At 41.4% G+C, this 26,819-nt stretch overlaps 2 protein-coding genes across 2 annotated transcripts; one reads left to right on the forward strand and one right to left on the reverse strand.

Annotated features, from left to right (window-relative positions):
- The first annotated feature begins 6,766 nt into the window (after nt 1-6,766).
- LOC137588496 (S-adenosylmethionine synthase-like) lies at nt 6,767-9,521 on the forward strand. Its single transcript, XM_068305617.1, has 9 exons — nt 6,767-6,995; nt 7,702-7,779; nt 7,901-8,023; nt 8,111-8,223; nt 8,311-8,454; nt 8,528-8,746; nt 8,819-9,001; nt 9,084-9,217; nt 9,301-9,521. Exons 1-9 carry the CDS (start codon nt 6,905-6,907, stop codon nt 9,401-9,403), a joined length of 1,188 nt encoding a protein of 395 aa, XP_068161718.1. The 5' UTR covers nt 6,767-6,904; the 3' UTR covers nt 9,404-9,521.
- Nucleotides 9,522-10,331: 810 nt separating this feature from the next.
- LOC137588798 (transmembrane protein 150A-like) lies at nt 10,332-23,196 on the reverse strand. Its single transcript, XM_068306082.1, has 8 exons — nt 22,959-23,196; nt 22,112-22,198; nt 19,419-19,466; nt 17,130-17,216; nt 16,365-16,432; nt 15,002-15,129; nt 12,013-12,190; nt 10,332-11,582 (listed from the first exon to the last, which is right to left on the reverse strand). The coding sequence occupies exons 2-8, from the start codon at nt 22,174-22,176 to the stop codon at nt 11,338-11,340; spliced, it is 819 nt and encodes a 272-aa protein (XP_068162183.1). The 5' UTR covers nt 22,177-22,198; nt 22,959-23,196; the 3' UTR covers nt 10,332-11,337.
- Between the last annotated feature and the right edge of the window lie 3,623 nt (nt 23,197-26,819).

The following is a 26,819-nucleotide window of genomic DNA, read 5'->3' on the forward strand; positions in this document are numbered from 1 at the left end:
AAATATGAAGCACTTAACGAATGCATCCTCCAACTTGAGGCCAAAAGCGCTGCAGAAACATGCAGAAAAACTGTCTCTACAAACATGAATGAAATGACACTGAGCTGTCTTTCATTCCTTCCAGCTGCGGTTACACACCACAACATGCACGTTTTCCCTCCTTTCCCAGATCAATAGGCTCATAAAGAGTGTTGCACAAGAGGACTGGCTTCCCTTAAGCGGATGGAAAAGAGGTGTGTCAGAGCCACAGAAGGGCAAGAAAGACAGATCCTCTGTCCCAAATTTCCATGCAGTCCATCGGAGCGCAGGCGCACGCAAAAAACGCACTGAGCACTGTTGGGTTTTTTTTTTTTTTTTATATATATGACTTCATAGCAGCAGGCTATTCATGCACCTACTGTGGATCAGATCCTGTCCATTGACCCCGGGCGGATTATTGAGGAGTCCATATGTGCCAGATAAGCAGCCTGGTTCCCTGCTCGGGCTTGTGTGACAGCGGAGGCGCAGCACTGCCGTGCGGACCCTCCACTGGTGATCAGATGAAAAATGGGCTTGGCATTTGCGCACAGGCGCCGCATCATTCCGATTCTCTACGGTATCTGCTCTCTAAATAATACAAGAAGATGAATATACAGCAGAGACGCACGCAAATGAACGCAACGCAACCCCGCGAATGGTTTTTGCTTTGCTTTGAGGATTTCAGGTTGTAGAATAAAAGAAGCGCATCTGTGTGGCGCGTATGGCGCTGCTTAGAAGCCATTTAGGCCCTTCAGATGCGAGAATGGAGCGAAAGATCCAGAATAGCGGGAGGGGAATGAGCAATAGTGGTCTTTACTGGTAGAATTTCATACGCAAGCGCACACAATGCGCTCAGATAAGTCAACACACAGAAAACAAGTGTTTACTACTGATGAACTGGAGTAAATATCAGATAAATAACATGGAAAATATTATCAATCTTCACTAATAAGATTAATAATTATGGCGGATTAGTCTTGTCAGTGCGCAAGGACAACCTCCGTGTGCCCGAAGGGAAAGCGGACCTGCTCCTGGGGAAGGATGGAGACATTTTCGTTTTTTGATCGGGAAATAAAAGAAAACATGCAATAGGCCGTGTTCGCTGGGAGGTGACTGCTCCTCCGGCGCCGAGGCGATGATGGCTGCAACAAAAAAAAAACCACGTTTATGTTTTATTGTAGACGAGGATCGATGAAGATGGATATCACGCACAATGGAACTCTTGATTTTTCTAGCTTTACGAGCGAAATAAGACGCGCCGGGGAAGAGCTACCCTGACACATGATGTGAGAAATGCCTTTTCATTCACTGGGGTGGTATTTCCATACATGTAAACGCACAGAGAGGCCCAACCTCTCCCATCTCATGCACAAAAAAAATAAATAAAAAATTAAGTGACAAGACGAATGCCGATGAAGAATTAGTCGACGTTGCGTTTTGCTTCGCATGTCGTCCGCTCGGTTTGAGGTTTCGGTGTGATTTCGCAGAGGTCGGATCGGTCACATAATAGAAATTCGTCGGGCTTTTCTTACCTGGGTGCAGACAGCGGTGTTGTCTCTTCAGCGGCAGTCGCTCACCGGGATCACACAGCCTCTCCTCGCAACGCAGCTGCCGGCCAGAGGGGGCGCTGCTGAGCGGCGGCCGTCTGTCCCGACATGCAACCTGTCTGCCTGCAGCGGTCCGGTTTCATCACGTCAACAAAGAGGCGCAAATAATGCACAAACACCGCAAACACGGCGCATGCTTTTACACGTTTCAAATATCTTCCATTTGTGATCATTTATTCATATTCAAAGTGGTTTGTCAATGATTGATTAATGAACTCGGTGAGCTCAAAAAGTTAAATGAATGAGACAACAATAAAAGATGGGCTTTAAAAATAATCAAAACATACAAATAAATTGTAAATATAGAGTCATAGTTTATTTACCTGCACTAAAGTGATTTAAAACACATTTAAAACACATCATTTATTATTATTATTTGTTTGCTGTTTCTCTTCATTTTCTCTTGATTATGCATCCAAAACTATATGTGTAGGATACGGCTAAGGATAAAGCTTGGCATAAAGGGGTTTGAAGAAAAAAATTATCCTTATAATAAAAACAAATAACAATAGGGGCAATAATTCTAAGAACTAGAAGAAGTAGAGGAATAATGCAGCAACCAGACTGGTATTGTGCATTGGCATACTTTAGGTGGAGTAGAGGTTCAGGACTGGACAACCTCAACTCCATTAAAAACCTGTGGGACTTTTTGGGGTGAGTCAACATCATCAACAAGCTCAACAGTGACTCTGGGCATCTGCGAAAGAAGATTATCCAACATCCCAAAGGATGACATCATCCAGAAGTTCTTCCAAAGATGGAGAATTAAGTCTGACATAAACATTCAAGTTGGGGGGGGTGTAAATCACCCAAAGCTTCGATAAAGGAGACATGACCTTAAAGCTGCCGAAGATACTTTTTTAAAATAAAAACCTTGCAACGATCATGTGAGAGAGACATTAAGACCAAGCAGACGTTACAGTAGCAGATCCGGGCGTTTGGCACACAAAGGTCTAGTCTTGGCACATTAAATAGTGGGGGCCCCGGGGACCGAACAGTGCGCCCTTGTGTCATTCGTCTTTCACTGGCCTGCCTGTGGCCTCTCACCATCAACCCACTGGGTGCCAACTTTTACACCAGGTCGAGAAAACATTGAGCTCCAGAAAACAGAAGTGGAATTACTCACAGCCAGATCTGTTTGGGAATGTTGAAGCTGGGATTTGTTGGAAAGACCGGACTCTTTTGTGCTTTATTTTTTTCTTCTTTCTTTTCCCCCTGTCTCCTCTTCTGGAAATTTGCCCGGTGCAACAGCTGCCACTAGCTGTGTGACTGAAGATGATTGGATTTATCCCACTGCGGAAGTGCATCGTGGGCCAAGTGCTGCTGCGGGATCATTCCCAGGCTCAAAACTTCCATTAACGCAACCTTTAAGGCCTCATGTGGTCAGCAATCTGTTTCCCCGGGGGACCCACATCAATGGTTGCAGGACATTTTATTGTTTCCATGCACATTATGAAAGAAGTTGAGAGGGGCAGATGAAACACAGCAATTAAAATCAATGAAACAGTTTGACGTTAAAGTTGAAGCACTTCTTTCCTGAGTTACATGAGGGCATCAGTAATACTATAATGGCTTTATGCTGATATGATAAGTACGAAGCTATAGCCATTATAGTATTAGTTTAGCACAAACACAGGAAACAGGAACTAGAAGCTACTAGCATCACTGCATCCAAAGGTGACATAATCAACCAAAAGCACCAGCAGCTCTGGAGTTTATTAGTGGACAAAAATGTGGAAAACTATTGTGCATCTTGTCTGTTTGCATTTAAGCTTCAGAATAATTTGTGATGCTTTGTTTACAATAAATCTAATCAACGTTGTGCACATGTTCTTGCGATTATAGTCCAAAAGCTACTAAAATCACCCTCCCTAGAACCACATTGCTAATCTGGGTGATGAAATAAATACGAAATAATCTGCCAGTGAGAATACTGCAAAACAGTGGAAATTGTAATCTGTGACCAATGTCATACAGATGTAGAGGAGTTAAAAAATAAATGAAATAAATAGACTTTAATATATATGCTCAATGCAAATATTTAACAGAAATTAAAATACTTGCGTGACTCGGTGCTTCAGTCTCCTCCAACACTGGAGGGAGACATTGTACAAAGAACAGTTTCCTCCTGTTCTGCTAACATGACTTTAACAAACTTCATAAAATACCAACATTCAATTGGACATTTGTGCAGTAATTTATTTTTTTTACATTTAAACATTTACATTAACTGTAATGCTAACTTTTTCCATTAATCTAAACTCACAGTAAATCCACCAGTAGAAGACAAATGTCTATTCAGCTCCATAGCCTCCCTCTACATACACACACACACCCACACATGATGTCACACGCATGATGTCATGTGACTTTAACTGTGTGGATCCACAGAGAGGAATTAGAGCTTTATGTTACACTTCAGCCATTAAAAACAAAAGTGAAGTGGTGTTTTCCAGTGTTGAATCTTGCATGAATATTTATGCTACATCTATCAGACAAATCCACAAACCACCAACTAAAATATTCAACACATGTTTGGTCTTTAGGACACAACAGTCGTGTCTACTGTGTGTTATTAATTATGCAGTGAATTAGAGGAGTATTTTTCTTGCTGGTCCTCCTAACGTTATCATGAAGCTGCTCTGGTGGGGTCATCCTTATTTCTAGAAGGGTCAGCTTCATCATCATTAGTGCCTTAGTATCAATCCACCTAGTACAGAAAGTAGTTCACGAGGAAGGAGCATTATATTTTAGGAATTAATAGATCATTTTGAAAACATAAAAGATTAATTTTATATTAACATTTTTCCCCTTTTTGTAAACATTAGAATGAACTGCTGTCTTTGCTGGTCTGTCTGTTGGCTGGACTACACAAAAGGTATACTGTACATACATTACATACGTGAGTATGCATTAACATGATGAAATGTAAATGCAAAACTATGACTATGACGAAGCCTCAGACTCCTCCGGCTAAATATTATTAGATCACCCACAAGTAAAAATAATCTGTACATTTGGTTTCCATGGAAAAAATAATCATTAAATGTGAGGACATCGAAGACACCAGGTGATGCACGTATATCATGTATTTATTTCCACCTTTTTAAATTAAATTGGTTGGTATTTTAAAAATTGAAATACTAGTGATAACATATGGACTTATTTTATTTTATTAACTTTCAAACCGAATGTATAGATTTTATTGGCAGCTTTAATTTTAGTCTCTGCACACGAAAATCCTTGTTGTCCATCCTGTGAAGCTCAGAAAGTGTTTCAAACGTTGATGTTTGACTCGCTTTTGTGGCCCCCGAGACTCTTTCTATTCTATTTGACTTGTTTTTCTTTCTCTCCGTATTCAGATCTCTGGCATATCTCTGACTTTAATGAGATTAAGTCATTAAGTAAAGGTTAAACCAATAATAAACCTCCCTGATCATCTGATTATCGCATCTTAAGACCTCTTCTTTGTATGTGTGTGCAAATATTTATTTATTCTCCTCATTCTTCTTAGGAAGCTGCTCTGCTTTGTTCATCAAAGATTCATTGCTGTTTGCAGCTAAAAGCACAGACCACTGCACAGTGTCCACAGTAAGGCTACACATGTAGTGGGGAAGTCATCCCATCGCAATCATGCCTGTGAATAAAGCCTCTGTCTCGCCCAGGAAATATCTTGATAATATTTTTCCATCTCTTAGAATAAATTCTTGCCTCATATGTAGCAACATAGAAATGAAATAGACCGTGATTTGAGCATATGAAAGGTTTAAAGATATTATTTTAAAAGCATGATTAAAAAGTTGTGTCCTAAATCTTTTATTTTTTTAAAATCATTTTAAAATATCAAGTCTGCAGTCCTAAGGCCGTCCGGTGGACTGTTCCAGAGGTGGGAGCTGCCTCACCGTGGGTTTGTGTTCAATGGTTAAAAGGTGGGTGTCGGAAGATGTCAGAGTCCATGAGGGATGAAAACCTCTAACATGTGCTGTCCCTCTGATGTACTCATTCCTGATCCTATCCATCCTGGTCACTCCCAGAGAGAACCTCAGCATCTTCATCTCTGCTACCTCCAGCTGTCTTTTCCTCAGTGACACTGTCTCTAGACCAAACAACATCACTGGTCTCACCACAGTTTTGTACACATTTCCTTTCATTTTAGCTGAAACTCTTCTATCACACATCACACCTGACACTTTCCTCCACCCGTTCCATCCTGCCTGGACACGCTTCTTCACCTCTTTTCCACACTCTCCATTGCTCTGGACTGTTGACCCTAAGTACTTAAAATCCTTTACCTTCTTGATCTCTTCTCCCTGTAACCTCACTCTTCCACTTGGGTCCCTCTCATTCACACACATGTACTCTGTCTTACTGCGGCTAACCTTCATTCCTCTCCTTTCCAGGACAAACCTCCACCTCTCTAGCTTCTCCTCCAGGTGGAGAAGTCAGTGGACTAGATGGTGGCCTAGATGTCAGTCTGCACTAGACTGACATCTAGTGGACAGAGTGTAACAACGTAGCTCAGCATACATCAAATATACAAATGTATTTCCTTAACTTTATTACTTTAAAAAAAAAAGTGGATTGTTGGATCACATGACCGAAAGTATATTCTTTCTTCATAGTTTATAAAAAAATCAATGTATTTGACGGTGTTGAAGCTCAAACTCTCATCTACCTGAAACCAACCTTTTATAATAAGAGCTTAAACAGGTGTAACAACTTGTATTTTCTCATAAGAATATGATGTTGGAATCACATCACATTCATAAAGCACTGCCTTGTGCTAATGTTCCGTTGGCAGCAGGCAGCTCTGTGTGCACAGCCACAGACGCCACATCAGAGCAGGCATGAATGAATCCCTGCAGGAGCTTTAAAAAAGTGACTGTTATATGAAATCAGCACTCAGGTGACTGATTTAAGACAAATAGTTGATCATTAGAGGGATGTAAGTTTCATCAGTCCTGCTTCTTACAAAGTGAGAACTTACAGGACAACATTACTGAGTAGCTCAGAGGAAAAAGAAAACATGAACCCCTCCCTCTGCTTTTTCACATCTGAATGATCCGGCTCACATGGCACCCTCCCCCCATATACTGTATGTGTGTGAATGAGTGTGTCTTATATATCACACAGTGATCTGGCTGCACTGTCCTGGGACTGTGATATTAGACCGGGGTTAAAGTCTGGCTTAAAGTTTCTGCTCCAAAGCCTCAACTACTGTCCTGTCCCGTCTCCAGCAGGTTCACAGCAGCATCAGGCAGCTTTCACAAGGAACAAAAATGAATGGGACCACGCATGGGATCTACGATTACGCTCCTCACGACGGGTCCTTCATGTTCACCTCGGAATCTGTGGGAGAGGGACACCCGGGTGAGTAGAGGACTCCGTCTTCACGCAACATTTCACATTAAGAACGAGCGGCGGGGGTTATCATGTGTTTAAGGCTTTTATGTCTCAGTGAACACTGATGACTTTGAGGAATGTGCACTATCTGAGCTCCTGAGCGTCGAGGCCCCAAACGTTTTGAATGGTCACACAACACTGGTTTGTATGTGAATGTTTACGGAGTAAATCCTGGACTATACTGTACATAAATTATATTGGCCCACATTCATCATGCTTGATACTGAAAAGGGAACTTGCACTTCAGATGTTTATGATGGTTAAAATTGAGATCTAAATCTAACGCCACAGCTCAGCTGACAGGCCTAAATGATTTAAAAAGATTCAGGTTAAATTGTCTCTGAGAAACTGAGAAAATAACTTTGTCAAACTTAGAATTTGAATCATCTTTTCAGCCATGCACATATTAGAGATCCAGTTTAATGAGTTGTTCATTCGATGACGAGCCCTGTAGCATAACAGTAAACGCAACGTTTATTGTCATGATTATGAAAAATTAAACCTGCTTATTTGGGAAACCCTTTCATCTGCATTGAAAATATTGACTTCATTTTACCTGATTAGCTGCACTATTCACAGTGACAGACATGTGTTTGTGTTTCACTACAATAGTGAGTGAACGCATGTGTCAGAGTCCAGCTGGCATTCACTGTGTTAACATGTTGTTTTCCAGATAAGATATGTGACCAGATCAGTGATGCTGTACTGGATGCTCACCTGAGACAGGATCCTGATGCCAAAGTGGCTTGTGGTGAGTAACAACATGAATCCACCCATGATAACCATTTTCAAATTATTTTACATAACAGGAAGAATGTTTTACGCTGTATACATGTATAGTATGTCCTGTTTTACGGTATGTGCTGAAATAGAAACAGTGTGTAAGACCGGCATGGTGCTGCTTTGTGGTGAGATCACGTCCCGAGCCAACGTGGACTACCAGAAGGTGGTGAGAGATACCATCAAAAACATTGGTTATGACAACTCAGACAAAGGTGAGTTCTTCTGTTTCTCAGACAGCTGTTGTTACTTGAGATGAAAGTGAATCGTGCGTGCTGTCATCCATTACTCTGCCTGTCCAGGCTTTGATTATAAAACCTGTAACCTGCTGGTGGCTCTCGAGCAGCAGTCCCCTGACATTGCCCAGGGAGTTCATGTCGATCGTCCAGAGAGAGACATCGGAGCTGGAGATCAGGTTATATTGAATTAAAGTCAACCTGAAGCTACATGTGTACACAGTTATATTCCTGCTAGACTTTTACTGGTACTTTCTCTCTGACAGGGTCTGATGTTTGGATATGCCACGGACGAGACAGAAGAGTTGATGCCACTAACGGTCGTACTGGCCCACAAACTCAACGCCAAGATGGCTGAACTGAGGCGTGATGGGACCGTCTCCTGGCTCCGCCCGGATTCCAAAACACAGGTGGGATCTGATTAAAAACACCCAGAAGTACTTGTAATGGTTTTTTGTGAATCTAAAATTATTGTTGTTCCAGGTGACAGTTCATTACGCCCAGGAGAACGGAGCCATGATCCCCCAGAGGGTTCATACTGTGGTGATCTCAGTGCAGCACGATGACTCCGTGAGCTTGGAGGAGCAGAAGGAGGTCCTGATGGAGAAGGTCATCAAAGCCGTGGTCCCCTCGAGGTACCTGGACCAGGACACCATCTATCACCTGCAGCCCAGCGGACGCTTCGTGATCGGTGGCCCCCAGGTGAAGTTTTAAGGGTGTTTGGGTCACAAAGAGGTCAAAGGTCCAGCGACGTCTGATATCTCTCTCCCCCAGGGTGACGCTGGAGTGACGGGCAGGAAGATCATCGTGGACACATATGGCGGCTGGGGGGCCCACGGGGGCGGAGCTTTCTCTGGAAAGGACTACACCAAGGTGGACCGCTCCGCCGCTTACGCCGCCCGCTGGGTGGCGAAGTCTCTGGTGGAGGCCAAACTGTGTCGGAGGGTCCTGGTGCAGGTGAGGAAACTCTAATTTAGTCCAACAGATCAAAGATACCCCATGTTATCTCACGTGTGTGTGTATGTGTGTGTGTGTTCAGGTGGCGTACGCGATTGGAGTGGCCCACCCCCTGTCCATCTCCCTGTTCACCTACGGCTCCTCCCAGAGGAGTGAGAAGGAGCTGCTGCAGATCATCAAGCACAATTTTGACCTTAGGCCTGGCGTCATCGTCAGGTTAGCGTTGAAACTGTAATGTGATATCAGGTTGGTTGTTATAAGCAGTACCACGCAAGGGATTTAAGTGTGTTGTTTTGTAGAGATCTGGACCTGAAGAGACCAATCTACCAGAAGACAGCCTGCTATGGACACTTTGGGAGGAAGGAGTTTCCCTGGGAGGTTCCGAAGAAACTCAACTTTTAGTGTGGACCAGTGTATTTGCGTGTCATTTACAATGTCTTAGTACTTTGTGTTTAGCATGACATCAAGCCTTTACCTTGAATTCATGATTTTTATTTTTTTCCAAGGTCTACAATTCAGATCAAATTGTTATTTCCAAAGTTTAGTATTTAAATTTGTATTTCATCATCACCTTGATCTCCACGGTGATAAAAGTGAGATGCAACAACACAAGACAGAGCACTTTTCCAGAAGTGGGATTTTTTGTATTTTAGAAATAAATGCAAAAACTTGTGTTCTAATTTCTATTTTCCATTTTCTCCATCCTCATACCCAAGTTGTGTGTGAAAGTAAATATTGTTATTTCTACAAATTTCCCGTATCCAGTGATCGACCTGGAAAAGATCAAAAGATCTTTATCCCAATTTTTGTCTTGAATTTCAGAGCTTTTGAAAGATCAATGCACAAGCCTGTAATATGAACATGGTATAACCATGCTATTAATATGAAGTTTTAAAGTGTATTATCAGTTAAGTTTCTAATGCTGTGAACTCACCTGCAAGGCTGAAATAAACTTTGTCATTTGGTGCCATCTTATATTTCATCAGGACAAAAGAATGAGATCTAAAAGTTCAGTGGATCTCTCAAAAGAAATATAAGAATCATAAGAATTCTTCTAATTTTTTATAATAAGAAAGCCGTCTGTAGGCAGTGTGTTTGCAGCTCTTAAGATTGCACAAAGCCTTTATAATTATTTTCTGTTATGATCGAAGGTCCAGAATTTTATCAAAAATTTCATGCACAAACGTCAAGTTTCCTTGAACACTGAAAAAAGACTTCAGCATGAGGGAAATACATTAAGTGTCCATGTTCAGTAACAATCCATTACTCATGAAAACTAGATTTCTGGAAAAAAAATATTTTGACAAAAAGATGATACAAAACCATAAAATATAATCTGCTTCTCTTTTATTTTGGAATCATTCTGAATGCTTTACAAACTACTTTTTAGAAAAGTACAGTTGCATACAATAAAAGATAAATTGACAAAATCCCTGTTTACTATATAGCTTGGTCCCATTAAAAAATTAAGAGCATCATCGCTGATGAGAACGACGACTTCAAGGTTTTTGGCAAACAGCTGAAGGGAAATGCAACAAAATATACAAAAATATGACAGATACTTGGATCATATTGTAATTAAGACGCTTCTCCAAGCATTATAACGCAAAATATTACACAACATAAGTAGGAAAACATTGAAACGTGTCCAAAACAAGGACAAAACATCAATTTAAGCTAAAGTTTGAACAATTAAACCACGTTACATGAGGAAAAACTATTGTTGGCACACAGTAAATTTCCATCTGTTGTCAAACCTTTTCTGGAAACCTTTACCTTCAAACTGAGGTAAAGAACATAAGCTGATTATGTAACAAAACTTCCTGAGTATGAAACAATACAAAGCTTAGTGTCTGAACGATTAAACATGTAAAATTAAACGCCGCTCTCTGCTGAGCGACATCTGAGCGCCTTTGAGCGCTCCATCTTCAACCTCCAGCTGAGAATTCAGAGAGTAATTGTTTCATTAAGACAACTAAAACAAACAACGGGAACTCTGTGTGTGTGTGTGTGTGTGTGTGTGTGTGTGTGTGTGTGTGTGTGTGTGTGTGTGTGTGTGTGTGTGTGTGTGTGTGTGTAAAACCCTCGACTGGCCTTTGTGTTCAGATAAGGCACATTCGATACAATATTGTGCCATTTTTTGTAGTGTTGGCTGCACTTTTGCAACGCAGGATGATGGTCAGTCGGTCTTTGGTTAATGCTGAGTGAGCGGCTTTGGCACCATGATTGTGTGCAAATAGTGAGCATGAGGATATGCAGCAAGCAGCTTCCTGGTCCTAAGCACTTCAGTGTCTTCCATGCCGGCCCGTTGGGTCAGCAGGGATGCAGAGGCTCCGTTACAGCATGGAAAAGCTCTCCGACTGGTGGTGGTTGGAGCCGCCCACCTCTGTCTTGGTTTCAGAGGTGGAGAAGCTCTGCGGCACCCCTCCTTTGGACAGGACCATGATGGTGTCCCCGGACATGCCCCCGAACTCAAAGGCAAACGTCCCGTAGAAGAGCATGATGAGCATGCAGTAGACCCACTCGAAGATGGCAGAGGTGTGCTGCAGGGTGAAGCTCTCCTGAGCAAAGCAGGCTCCACCTGGTGATTGGGGGGGTTAAGGACGAACAACGGCTGCCAACAAGGCAAACACCGTGAAGTGAGGGCTCTGTGCCATCATTTCAAAGTGTTTTAAGATATTTTTTAAATAAACAATTAATAGAAAAATTCAGGAAAATTAATCCGTAATAAAAATTATCATTACTTGCAGTCCTGTACAACTATATGCGGATAAACTCAACTTACGCAAAGGGATGTGGAACTGCTTTTCACCAGCAGGGGGGGATGTAACACAACTCCAAGACATCGTTTGACATTTTTTTCTTCCCTTGTCCCGCTTTAAGTTTTTGAGCTAATTTGCATCAAGAATATGTAAAAAAAAATAAAAATTGAAAGAATCCAAAATTCAAGGAAACCTTTAGAAAGACAACATGAGCATAAACGGACAGTTTGCATCGTGATGGTAGGATACTGATCACCAGGGCGATCAGCGCCAGCAGGGCCATCCCAACACGAAGGTGACCTACTCGGTACTCGTCCTGAGTCTTGGCCAGTCTGTAGGTCAAAGCCGACTGGAGACACACAAACAACATGCTGGAGGGGAAGGCCACCCCGGCACCGATGTAGTGGAGGACTTTGGCAAAATCCACCTGGGGGCAACAGATCAATAAACAAAACACTAAAAGTCTTGCAATGATAAAAGTAATATTTAAGTAAGTAGTTTAGAAAAAATCAAACCCTTCCTATCATACATAATCAACTGATTCTGATTTTTAATCTTTGTCTTTGCATATTGAAGGAACACAGACGAGCTGATGCTGATCTCCTTCACAAACACTCCTGCTGCTAACTTGCTGGACACAACAAAGCAGATAAAGGCCCTCAAATGATAAATGAGTCCATTCACCGTGATCTGTGTGACCAATATTATGAGACAAAGAAGTTCAGAGGAGAGGACAGGACGAGCTGCACCAGAGAAATACAGGACGAGTTGGGAAAATAGTCTGATGATACCAATTTTAGAAAAAACTAAAATCATCCCCACTATCATCTCTTACACTGAAGAAGGGCACAGTTTGTTCTAAACAGCTCGTAGGCAATCCGTTGCTAAAATGTACTCATCCAGGTTCAGCGTCACAGATGGAGGAAATTATCATTTTATACTTTTAATTTTATAGATAGTTCCTGAGCAAAAGCATCAAACACATTAGAATGAGTGATAATACATTGTGTGAGACTCAACAGCTGTTTACGCTGGGAAATTGCAGGGAAGACTCGCAGAGCAAACAAAAGTTTCATTGTTGACTCATGCGCGCTAGTTTCTTACAAAACCATAATTTGAAAACACAAAGTCCTAAAACAAACCAGATGTCCATTATAAATGCTATTTCCTGTATTTTACATTTGCATATAAACTGTAACTTGATATGAGGCAGTTTGTGTTTCTGTCTGCATGACATCCTGAGACATTAACACACGGATATGAGATGGACCGCGGGTGTTTAAGCGCTCTGCAGATGTTCCCCACTCGAGGACGCCCGTCGTGTTTACTCTGAGACAAACTCTGAGGATCATTATGTAAGATTCAGCACTGACAGGGATGTCAGGCCCTTCAGCCAATCAGAAGTAAGACCAGAAATGTCCTAAACGACCGCGGGGCCAATTGGATGGCAGAACGTGCCCCTGTGATATAATTAGTGGGGCCCGATGGTGGAATCTGAGACGTTGGCTTCTCATGCTGCAAAGGCCCTTCAGCTATAACATGAACTTTTGACAACACACACACACACAGACACACACACACACACGTGTACCTGAGTTTGAGCGCTTAAATCACAAAGCAGGATGGATGGTGCTTCACGCTTTGAGAGAAAAAAAAAAATCTCCCCCCAAAAACTCACAAATACTCAAACTGTAGACAGATACAGTTAGAGGCTCGACGGCCGATATAGCAGAACAACCATCAGCCTGATATTTCTGTCACGAGTCGCTAGTGACCAAAACCAGAGTGAATGAGGAGTGGATGGAGTGAAAACTGAAACATGTGAGTGGGATCGTGAACATCTCAGCCTCTCTTCCGTTTCGGAACGAGGCAGCTGGTAAAAGCTGAACCCGGCAACTTCACCTGTCACCGTAACGCAGCAGATTACACGTATGCCGTACTTATGTAACGCTCTTTCCACCGCTGTACAAGTTTGGACACAGAAGGTACAAATTTAAAAACCACCTTTCTTGAAGAGAACACACGGGTGACACTTGGAGCTCCAGATTTGACCCGGCCATCCCCTGAGGCCGTGAAACTCTCGGCACCAGGGTGTGTGTGCAGGTGTGCACCTGTACTCTGAATGCTTCTGTACAGTGAAAGAGCATGCATGAGCATACTTGTGCCTCTGCTCATCTTCTACTGTACATCTGCAGTTAAACACTTCCAGATTCAAATCCGAACGCGTCGCTCATACTTTCTCGTGAAAACAAAACGAGCGCACCTCCTTAAAGTGAACTTCTCCGGAGTGCAGCGAGGACAGGAACACAGACGCCCGACGTGCAGCCTAAACGTCTTATTATTACCATAACACTACCGCAGAGATCTTCTGTTTGTTCTGCACAACAGAACAGACGGAACATCAAAAGAGTTTGGATTTGGAAGGTCTACAAAGTGCTGAGAGACAGCAGGGGTGAAGCACATCCAGCGGAGGCCTTGCCTACACGTGTGTGGTTAACCCTCCGCAGTGCGGTTAACTCTCTGAGGGTTCTTCATCTAGTGTGTCCAGTCAGTTTCAAAGCAGTTTTTCCCATTAGAGAGAATGATCTGCAGTGCATTTACATTCATTTTGATTGTTATGGTAGATTTTAAAGAATCAACACTTTCAAACGCTCAGCAGCAGCAACACATTACCAGAGTGCACGAGTGTTGGATTGAAAACTGCAGGATGCTCTTAGCTCCCGAGTGGCCCGTCTCTTTTGTCACCTGGTTATGCCACGCAGAGGCCAAAGAGACACTTTTCTTTCAGTTGCCAAGGCGCTGACCCACAAATCACAAAAAGCCTCATGCAAGCAACCGAGGTCTAACGGCGTGTAAAGTCATTATGGAATAAAATACAAAAGATTAAACTGAGACATGAAGAAATGCATTAGCCTCATAGTATTTCTAATTGGCAGATGAAAGTTTAAGAAATGCCCCTCTGACTTTCATGAAAATACAACTTGGTTTTTGATCCAAAGTCCTGCATTAGACTCTTGTTATCAATATCGATCATTCACAGGAGAAAGTGAGAGCAGAAATTCTGGCTTTTGAGAAACAAAAACAAATAACCTGCTGAAAGGAGAGCATGCTGAAATTAAAAGTCAACACATTTACATTGTTGTTGTTCTTGTCTCCTTTGCATCATTTGATAATCAACTCTTGAACCAACAACTTTAACCTGATGCTTGTTACTTCTAGGTTCTAGGAGAGGGATTACCTGAAAGTTCCCCACCATGATGAGCCCAGCAGCGCAGATCCACGCAGTGGCGAGGCCGGCCGTGTTCAGCACACAATTCTGGTGCTTTTCTATCACGTGAGCGTAACGGAGCAGGGCAATCAGCATCACTGCAATGAACAGATGACAAAGAAATGACAGAGGAAGAGAGGATGGTTCACATTGATGATGATGATGAAGATGATGAGGAGGATGTGTGACGAAGTGTCAAACAAGCAAGATCACAGCATCGCATTTGAAACGTTCATCTGTGTCGTCGTTCATACCAGCAGTGAATACAACGGTGGGTTTTTTTAGTGATCGAGTGTACGAGGAGATGAGTCGTTGTTTTTGGGTTCTGGGATTGTGTGTGTGTTTCACAGGCTGCTGCACACACACACACACACACAGCTTCCTAACCTTCTCATCCTCACTCACGCCACACCTTCGAGCAAAACAATTTGCCTTACAAACACAAACCGAGCATTGTTCACGAGAGCACAAAAAGGGGAAGGCGTTTGATATCGGAGAAAATTCCAGAGTGTGGTCAAGCAAGCCACGGAGCCGAAGTGAGAAGTAAATGGACAGTAAATTATCAACCAACTGTTGAGATCATTGATTTACTATTTAAGTTATATTGTGACTGAAATAGTCACAATATGCAAGGATTTTGTCATTAACCAAAGAATAATTTTCATCTAATGATGCTTTACGTGTTTTTAAAAATTTGTCTCATATCATGCTTCCTTTACTGTCTGACTGCTCTGTGTCTTGGTTAGGTGAAGTAAAGCAGAGCGGCAGGAACGCTCTGTGGGATTTTTACGTCCATGCTGGATGATCTACAGCCCACCCTGAAGTAAAGACAGGTTAACAGGTTTCTTAAGTGTTCCCAAATTCCAGCAGCTTCTCCTGAAAACACCAGGTGTAGCCCGGAGATTCATCGTATGAAGAGTTAAAAACACGCAACTTCAGTCAGGACATGTCAAGATCTAATCATTTATTTCAACGTGCACATTCCAGCATGACAGAGTGTCTGACCAGAAACACCATACTGTAACACAAAACTGACCGTACATTATAATAATTAAACAATAACAGATTGTTGTTCTGCAAGGAAACTAACTAGAATATATGAAACTATATCAGAATGAAAAGAATCCATCCCGGTATCCTTTCTTGGAAGTGATTTTGGGGAACAGGGAGACTTTGCTGGAGTTACAACAGCTGAGAAAACAAGCCTTGAAGCTTAAAGTGCACAGAACCCGGTTCAGTCCAGTGAAGGTGGAAAAAAAAAAATAACAAGAAGTTTTCTGTTTTCATATTCCTTAAAGTACATCTGACTGAAAACTTCTGGAGCGATACTTACCCATGAAGGATCCTGTGCTGCATATGAGACTGAAAAAGCAGCTTTCGGGCGGGAGGGTTCCACATTTACTGCAATGAAAACATAAAGCAGAGGCGTGCGGGTGGGGGTTAGTGCAGGCTGGCCTCCAAGCTCAGAGTCATCAAGTACAAGTTCAATCAAGGTCTTTCAGGCATCAAATCAGATCCATGATGTCCTTCCCCCTGCCCCTCTCAGTTTGATCCACCGTTTTCCTTACTTGTTTGAACATTGCGACGCTCTGTAGGCAGAAATTCTCATAAAAAGTCATGAAAAAGTAGAGCAGCTCTTCCTCGCTCAAGCAAGACAGCTTTTTTTTTTTGGAAGGCTACCGAGAGCAGAGGTCATACTGGAAGATGCAGACGGAATGACACCGAAGGCATCATCTATCAATCAATTGTGAGGTGAAAAAAATTGTTGTGTGTTTGCATTTCTTGTGGCAAAGGATCCGCAAGACACTACAAAAGCTCTTCCTCCTGTCGAGGCAAAGAGGTCGACCCCCCCCACACACACACACACAAACGCGAGCCTCCATCGGGCATGTGTGGACTCATCTGACAGCGAACGCATCTGAAGACGGATAAGCTAGAGGAACCAAATCAACCTGACTTGTCTTGCCTTATCATGACTTATAATTTTGTCAGTCGGTTGAGTGTTTATGTTGAAACTGCGCGGATGTTAAAGATGTGATTATTTAGCTCATTGAAGATCATAAAGAGATTAAAAAAATTCCACGTTTACATCACCAACCTAATGAGAGGGACGTCGTCCAGGGTACAGCACGGAACAGGACCCCTCTGCACCGGAAGCTGCGCCTCACATGACGCATTATAAAGCCTGAACAGACATGAACACATATACACGTTAGTCCTGAGGTAATGAAGTGAGAAAAAAAATCAGAGAAAGAATAAAAAGGTCAAAGGATATCAGCTGTACTCATCTCAAAATCTCTTTAACATCTTCAAACTTTTACTTTTGTCCCCTAAAAGCCAAATCAGCAGCACATAATAAACCAAAAGCAAAAAGACGGGTTAAAACTCTGTCAATGATTGAGTTCCGACGTGCAAATTTGGAGCATAATTAGACAATATCTACGCAGGCAACAGTAGAAAATTAACCGAAAATATTTTGGAGCTGACGTGTCAGCCCTGACAGTTAAATGCTCTGAAGTGTGTCGCCATGGCTACAAAACTGAATGTAAATAGTTGGTTTTTTTAAACTTGAATTAATGACACAAATGCACCATTAGGAGACCTCATGAAAAGGTAATCTACTGATGCAACTGTGTTATAATGGACTGAATGTTTGTGTTTTTTATACAGCGTGTGCAGCGTGTCTGAAATATTTACATTTCATTGGATATTGCTGCTCGAAGAAAAGTTCATCCAAACCATGGATGTAAAGGTCAGATTTGACTGCAGCGCCTGAGAAACACTAAAATCCTGGTGTGAAATGATCCCGGTCTTCTGAATCTTTTCTGGATTTGAGGTGCTGATACACATTTCGCAGGAGAGACTTCCACCGGCCGGGCCATTCATCCTTAACATTTAAAATTTTGCTGATATCTCCTAATAGCCAATGTTGTTTTTGGAGAATTTCTGATTCATAATGCTAAAATCTGCTGTTTATGCACTTTAACTTATTTATGCATTTCCTCTACCAGCTGAGAAGGTGGTCTCTTTCAACGCAACAGGCGCAACGTGGATTTAGAATCCGTGTTTGGTTTAAACATACCACAGAAGTCACACGATATCAGGGATTAATCCATCTGCCGCCCTTGGCATACGTTCGGATTCCTCCCTCTCCCGTAAGAAACCTTTCTGTTTGCATTCTTTGCCTTTGGTGAAACTTCAGTTTACCATAACCCCAAATCTTCCTCCCTCCTCACATCTATATGCACTCTTTCTTTACACGCTCTCTCTCCCCTTGTGTCAACATTCACAGCACTTTATTTTCTTAATGTCCAAAGCTCAACTGCATCCCCACATTCCCTCTCCATCTCAAGCCTCACTATGCTAGAAATAAGACCACCAGCCGGGGGAAGAGGCCTAGACGATGTGTGTTGACCCAAGATTCTCATGCATAATAAATGCTTTTCTGGAATCAGTGCTTGATAGGCATGCCAGCTCCAGTTGGGATTTTGTCCTTACAGTTTCCCCAGTAGGCATCTGTGAGTAATTATTCACAATTACTGGATTTTTGTGGCAAATTAGCAGGAGCAGAGAGGACCGCCACACTACGCTGGCGGTGTTTTCAGCCCCCAAAAAAATCAGTTTTACTCCATCTTAAATTAATACATAACATTAGCTAATTGTTTTAGTGTAGACAAAAGGAATCACACTTGTGATTTTTTTTTCCAGAAATAGAAAAAATGTACACAACAGCTACTACCGATGACTGATGAGGAGTTTCCCTCCACGCAGATGCACACTGCGTCGTGAAGAAGCCGTTTGCAAATGAACAAAGATGTTTTGTGTACTTATTTTCCAAGAGACGATAAGTATTAAGAAAAACTTTAATTTATAGCTACATTCATAGCTAAACTGCTAGAGGGAACCTCCACTATTTCCCAGACGAGTCAGTAGAGGGTGTGTGTATTGAATGCGGTGACTCAGTTTGACTGAGCAGTGAAGCACCCTGCGACATGTTTTTTTTGTCCGGATAATCACAAAGCAGCTCTTTCCCACCTTTGTGAATGTTGGGTGCAACACTGACTTCAGTCTACCACGACATAATGTTCTCTCCCTTGAGGACTTCAGGTGGTCAGTGGGTTTTTAGAAGACTTTCACTGAAAACTGCTGCTGCTGACCACAAACATCATTTACATACAATAGAAGTCAAAACAATGAGCTGCAAGGAGATAAATCGCTCTGTGAGGCGGGGTCTAAATGCAACGTACTGCGTGAATTCATCGCTATGAGTGACAACTTTCACATCACATAAGTAATGTTGACAACTATGATAAAAAATATTGCGTGTGTGTGTGTGTGTGTGTGTGTGTGTGTGTGTGTGTGTGTGTGTGTGTGTGTGTGTGTGTACCAGTTATGCACAGGACACACATGCTCGTTGTACAGGGCCATTGCATATCTGTTAAAAGACAGGAGAGAAGAATCTGTGGTTAAAGAAGTGAAGAAAAAGAAAAGATATGATTTTGTTTCCAGTAAACATCATCATCATCATCATCATCATCATCATCGTCATCATCATCTTGACAGCAAAAACCATTTTGTTCAACATGACTTTCTACTGCTTGTTACTGCTTTTCTGAAAATAAGCTACACAGTGACTTAAGTCTAGTTTCCCTCATTGAAATGGAGACCTTGAAAGCACCGTCCCATAGAGCTGGATTGATGCCCGTCCAGACTCTCTGGGACAGTGTCGTTTTTCATAAAGCAAACGTGTCGCACGAATGTCTTTGTTACAGACTGAGCCTCGTCTGTCTCACACACAAGCCCACAGGCTGCTGGCTGTATTTTAACTTGAACTCTGTTGCTGTCCTTAAAATCCATTAACAGCCAATGACACAATAACCACCTCCAAAAAACACACAGCCTGCTCTGTAAGCAACAATTTGGTGGCACAAAGTTTTCTGCAGACATCTGTGTTTTCCAGAGGATTCCAAAACCAAAGAATTAAATCTTACCAGAGGGGAATTAAAGAAATTAGTGACTACCAAGAAGATCCTCATTAAATTTTGTGCAAATATCTGCATTCCTGTCTGTAAATCTAATTTCAACATACACACACCTCAAAAACAACTGATCTTAGCAACATAGAAAATGATAGACGGTGAGCTTCATGAGCATCGTACCCAAACATGATCGTGTTAGCCTTGTCCCTGTGAGCGTTCACACAGTTGGGAGTCAGCAGTCAGCTGCCAGCGTGACTGCTGACTCCCAAATCTCGATTTGTTTGTTTGCCTTGCAACTTCAGCGCTATGACAACAGTGTTATCTCGTACAACAAAAGAAAGGATAAGAGTTTCAATCAACTCCAGTCAAGACATCAAGAAGACTCACTGTGCCATGGATAAGATTCATACCACGGACATAACATTCTGCCTACAAGTGCTGCTGTGGCGTGTGATTGGAAGGCCTCTATTGATCTCTGATTGGGACGCTCTGGTCAAAAACAGCTGGCGGGCACCACAGTATTCAAAGTTAAACATGGACTTACTTTACATCCATACAACTTATTACCTCTACATTCATGTTGATGTTTTTGAAACATACAACTACGCAGCAGAGCATCGAGACAGGTGTTAATGTGTCTGGAAAACATCAGGGATTTAAATGGGCAATGCTTCGGGGACCCTACATGGACAATCCTTAGGCCCTCTTCGCAAAGGTGTGAGAAGCTTAAAGGGACGCCGTCAAACTATTTAGATCAACGCCAGACGGCAAGAAGAAACAGTTATGCATCTCAGAAATAAAAGAAGGTGTGGCGAGGCGTGCCGTCAGCAGACGTCTGTCTGAATCACAACACACTCAGGGATTTCCTCCAACGGGATTTACCAGGATTTACAGTCTGATACAGCCTCTAATTAGAAAGAACTGTACTAACATTGCACCGCAGATTTGTTACTTCATCAGGCCTGGTGCAATCTTGGGTAGTTATCTTGGGTAGAATACAATCAAGGCTTAGGTCAGCTCAGTTTTTGTCTGAACAAATGTAATTCTGATTTGTTTCCCTTTTGTACGCAGAGATTACATAACAGCAACCCAACAAAAACCGTCCTCTACGCCGTCTTCGTGGTTTCCACATCTCGTAAGACATCTTACACACGTGTCAAACAGCCCTCTATGGAGGATAGAACAGAAACAATCATTTACCTCCCCTGGCGGTCGATCCGCTCCTCCACTCAGGAGGCAAGGAGCTCCTCGACCTCGCCGTGTCTCCCCATTCGAAGACATTTTCAGTCGATTCTCCTCAGAGTTAGCATTAGCTATCATTAGCTGCTTAATCTCCCAGTACGGGGTCACACATACTACAATGTCAAAACACCCATCATCACACACACACACACACACTCACACACACCCAGTCCTCCAGTCTCACCAGATCACCCCGGGAACACAGACGTTGAATCTGTTACCACCTCGACTGAAAGCTCAGAGGCTGAACAAATATGACCCCCCACCATGCTTTTGTAACCTTCACCCACATCCTCAGGGGCAATAAAAGAACAGCCATCCCACCTTGGTTACACCGTAAAATCGGCTTCCAAGCTAAGGTAAGAAAATGTCTGCTAGTAACACACAAGAAAGGGATCAATATTCTCATTTTGAATCTTGACGAAAGGACAAAAGTGATTGAATTTCAAAAGCTGTCACACTTTTTCTTGAGAAATCTTCGGCGACATAGCCTCAGCATGCAGGACTTTAACTTGGATTATGCTGAACCTTTGTTGCATTTAATTCAACATCATTGTTTCTCCACTGTTGCCCCAGAGGATGTTCCCCCACCTAAAGACTGGCCTTGACATTAAAGACGTGGGTAGTTCAGGGACAGGAATCTCAACTGTGACTCCAAAAAAAGGAAACCCGTTTAACTCAATAAAATTTGTGCAGTCCGGTCAGGCCATCCTGATCTTCTTAAAGATGATGGAAACTCTTCCCAAACAGGAAAATGGAGGCCGAGTTCCAATAACACACTTCATTTGTACACACAAACACGTAAGAAGTTCACACACTGAAGCATATGTACATGTTGATCCACTGTGAGGTTACTCACACAACCCAGATGCCAGTGATGGTGAAAACAGGCAGGCTGACAGGAAGGATCATCCACAGGGACATGATGACCAACAGGAGATCTCCACTGCAAATAAAAACCAGTTCCATTAAAGACATGAAGGACTCCAACCTTTAAAACCAGAAGGATCCGAACAAAGAGAACTGGGGTGATCCTCTTTAAACATTACAGGGCAATCTCGTAAAAACAATTGATATTATGATAATAAATATGTACATTGAAATAGTTTGAGTTTTAGATTATCTTTATGTTTCCAATACTTTGATAAACTAGATAGATCTTTATCATGGCTGCATTATCCTAGCTGGGGGCAAAGGAGCAGCTGGGCCCCTCTGCCTGGGGGGTCGTACCCAATTCTTCATCTGGCTAATGTGTGTAGAGTATACACATTAATTTCAAAATAAGTGCACATCAGGCGTGACAGAGGTAATAAAGGTCTTAAAAACAGGCTTTTACTTAAAGGAGTCCTGACAGGTAGACGTGAACCTGATGATTATCTGCTCATTACCTCCACCAGGAAGGTTGTGTTATGACATTACTTTGTTATTATGTCAGAAAACAGACTGAAAATGGTTGGAATTGCTTGTTTTGTCCAAAAAATTTCAAGGATAAGTCCCTTCTGAAAAGTTTCTGAAAAAACAAACAAACAAACAAACGTCTAACTTATTCATCATTTTGACAGAATACTATTCTCTTAGGCTGAAATTTACCTTATATTTTGCTGCATTAAACATCACAGACATCTCAATACAGTAGTAACAGGATTATTAATAAATGATCAATACTTCAGAGCAAACCAAATGAGCTGTTAATGTTTTGCTCGTACCTCTTGAACTGCAGAACTGTTCAGGCTTTGCTTCTCATCTCAGCTCCTCCAAACTCGAGGAAAAGTTGTAAAAAGTCCCGTCTGGTTTGCGCCCCCCTGCCTGCGCTGCCGCGGCTGGTTTCATTGTCAAAAAAATAAAAAATAAAAAAAAATAAAAAGATAAGGAAAAATCGATGCTGATCATGCAGATCGATCACATCAGGATCAGGAAGAGAGATGGACAACGGTGTGATTTCTGTCGAACAGTTGGGGTTCTGGTGAGAAGCGGACGCAGCAGCTGGACTCACTAACATGAAACTCCTCCCAGCGATCGCGCACGTTTTTCTCAGTAAAACGCGCATTTGACAGTTTTTAATTTATGCGCTTTTTTCATGCAAAAAGCGAGCGAATTGACGATCTTATGGTATTTTATAAACTTGCAGTTTTTTTTCTTATTTTAGAAAATGGCTACAGGTGCTGTTGTTGTGTTTTTGTGTGTTTTTTTTTTAAATTTTGTTCTTAGTTTAGTTCCTGGAAGCAGATTTCACAACAGAATCCCAACAAATACTCAACATGTAGTGACGACTCCAGAAAAACACTCTGATATACAGTATTGCGCATTGTGTTTCTTTTCTTTTTCCTCAAAACAGATCAAGTTAATTTCCAAGAAAGCGGAGATGATGCCTTCAAGGACCCTTTTTGTGAACTGCTGACAGGTTAGGTTGAGTCGTTCAAAGACCGCAGGACAAAAACATACACAAAAGCCAAGATGTTGAACTGGACCAGATTTTTAAAAACAAAGTAGATTGTGAAGAGTCTGTGTTGTTGTTTTGTCTTATCAGTAGTATACTAATGTGGGAATAAAGTAGGGTATATTTCTATGGATTAAATTTCATTTGTCAATTAGATTTATTAACCAAAATCATGATGACTTGGTGCTTGTACAGTCAAATGTGTTTATTTGTTCTGTATTTGCATGTGTGATTAGTTATGTATTTACATGTTTGTTCAGATGTGTCTTTATGTGTTTCTTTCTGGCTGTGCTGTGATGTCCTCAGATGTGTACTTGCATGTTCCTTGATGTGTATTTATCTTGTCCCCTGATTGTCTTATACTTACTGATAAATAAAGTATCTATCTGTCCGTCTGTCTGTCTGTCTGTCTGTTTTTGTTATGCCTCTTTGTGTTGAGAAACAATCTAAGAAACATGACCATAAATTTCTAAGAAGGAATTTTCCTCCTTCTGGACTGACATGACTTCTTGATGACGTCATATTATGGCAGGTCTGACCACTGGAGGACGTTCATTCTGCTGCGTGGGTTTAGATCAGGATTCATTACTGTAATGTTTTTTCTCCTCTAGAAACTGACTGGCATTTTACCAGGAAGTCAGTTTATTAAATAAAATGGAACACAATTGAGCTTTCCTCATCAAGTGAGGAAAAATAAACACATTAATATCGAACAATAAAAGAAGCAAAGGTTAGAAAAAGGTCAAAAACAGCTATTTTGAATGATTATACACAGGGCAACGTTCAAATAAAATCTTTTTTTCCTTATTATGAAGTGGTAAAACAATCCCTTATTCACTAGAGAAGTTGTGGACGCGCATTAAAAACATGTGAATATTTATGTGTAGTTCTGTATTCACGTCGCTGCAATAGTTGATTTGAAACAGCTGAAAAAGATTGAAAAAGAAAAAGCATCGTTGTCGTTGAAGTTCGGTGGACTTTTGGGTTTTCCGACAGTACCCTCAAGGCATCTTCACGTGGCTCCCCCGCGTGCCTGACTGGCAGAAGTTTCACAGCTGCGTTCAATTAACTCATGTTGTAGTCAGACGTCAATGACTCCGCTGCTGCAGACAGAGTTCCTGTTACGTTACCTCTCCGCCACAAGAGGGCGCTAAAGGCTTTAAATCACAATGGCTGCAGAGGGACTCTGGGCGTAATTGCTTCATTTATAGCTTAGATTTTGGTGCAATATAAAAGTATGTAGAACTGTAGGCATGCTTTTGATCCCTTTTGGGCTGCAGTGGAGTTTTGAAGCCTCCTCCTTCACGTCCTCTGGAGTCACCTACCCACAGCTGGACAGTAAAAATGTGCTGAGCGGGCAGAGCTTTGTTCTCAGTAACATCCCAGTGGTTCATATCTTCGCCTGGACGCTGACAGGACAGACACAGTGCTGAGGAACAGACAGAGGAGCCGCTTGTTCTGAGGCCACTGAGGTCTCAGAACAACAAGGCCTTATATAGATGACTGTTTCTGCAAGTGTGATGAAAAACAAAAGATTCCATCAGGGATTGTAAATATCTAAACATAATCAGAATGTTTCTGATATTATCTAAGAATTAGTGCTGATATTATCTAAGAATTACTGGTAGTTTATTTCTAAACATAATGATAAACAATCCCAAAGTAATTACTTATCTAAAAAAAAAAAAGACACTTTCATTTCATTATTTAAGTTTAGTATTTTGAGTATTTTATAGAGCTCCATGTAATATTTATTAGCATAAAAAGACGTAACATTGTCAGTACTTTTGAATCTCTTTGAGAATTAAAACGAGTTCAAATTCTAGAGGAAAAGTCAAATGATCACCATAAAGATTCCGGAAATGCGAAGGTTTCATGTGTTCGTGTTGAATATTTATGATGATGTGAAAGTTTGTTATGAGAATATTCTACTCACACGTCAGTGATGTGATAGTCCTTTTGGATTGTCATATTCTATCTAGTAAATAAACAAAATCTTAAATGTCGGATTAGTTTTTATTGAAGCACTATATATTTGTGGTTATCTCTGACATAATAAAATGTTTCTGACACAACTGAGACAAATGAATTTATTGAAACATCTGAACATCAAAGCCCTTGAAACACATTCTTCTTTTTCTTACAGCAGACTCCACACTGATGCGTTATCATTATTCACAAAAGAAGAAATTACAGATTACCATCGTTTGGCACACACATGATCATTTCAAGTTTAAAAAAAGTGTGATGACAGGTCAGCTCTAAAATCCACTCCCAAAAAAACTCATCATGACAGTCTCGTCTCTGAAAAAAAAAAAATCTGACTGCTCTGAGATTTTAAGAGTTGAAGCCAACTTCAGGCTACAAGACGATTAAGAAAAGTGAACAAGCTGAATCTTTAAAGTAGTTTTATAGATTCTAGATTCTTCAAGGAATAGATTTCATGTCATCTGACAAAAAAGAAAAAAAATATCCGTTTTTCCTCAGTGTTTCAATGATTCCGCGAAGTGGTTCGACTGAACATGTGAATCATTACACAGAATAAATAAAACTGAAAATCAAGTATCAAATGTAAACCTCGACAGTTTTCATTCGACATGATGACAGAATTTCTTTTAAATGTACATTTTTAATTTGCTACAACACACAGATTTGATCCATGGTAAGGACATTAAGAAAATAAGACAGTATTGAACTACAAGGCTCGAAAATAATTCATATTAACGGCTTCAACCTCTGAACATTTAAGAGGTTAAAGGTCTTACGATCAGTTTTTTAGCAGCTGTGAGGAATGTAGAGACACACAAACGTTACATCTGGATGGAATTAGCAACAAAATCGTGGACATGCTAATAAAAATAACTTCTTCGGGGTTTCCACTCAGATGTGCAGGAGATATGTTTAAGATAATAAATAGATTCTAATTATTTACATGGACAGATCATTGCTTTGAATGCAGCACGATTGATTCTTTTCCGTTTCCGACTTCATGTCAACACCTCGGAATGGTCATACAGAAGCAGCGGTCTGTTGTTACAGCCAACATTTTAAAAGTATGATTTACGTTACAGTTCAGTTATCACATCGCATTCACATTATTAAAAAGATTTTTTAAAAAGAAAAAGAGTCA

This window comes from Antennarius striatus, chromosome 21 (genome assembly GCF_040054535.1).
Source record: "Antennarius striatus isolate MH-2024 chromosome 21, ASM4005453v1, whole genome shotgun sequence".
Lineage (NCBI taxonomy): Eukaryota > Metazoa > Chordata > Actinopteri > Lophiiformes > Antennariidae > Antennarius > Antennarius striatus.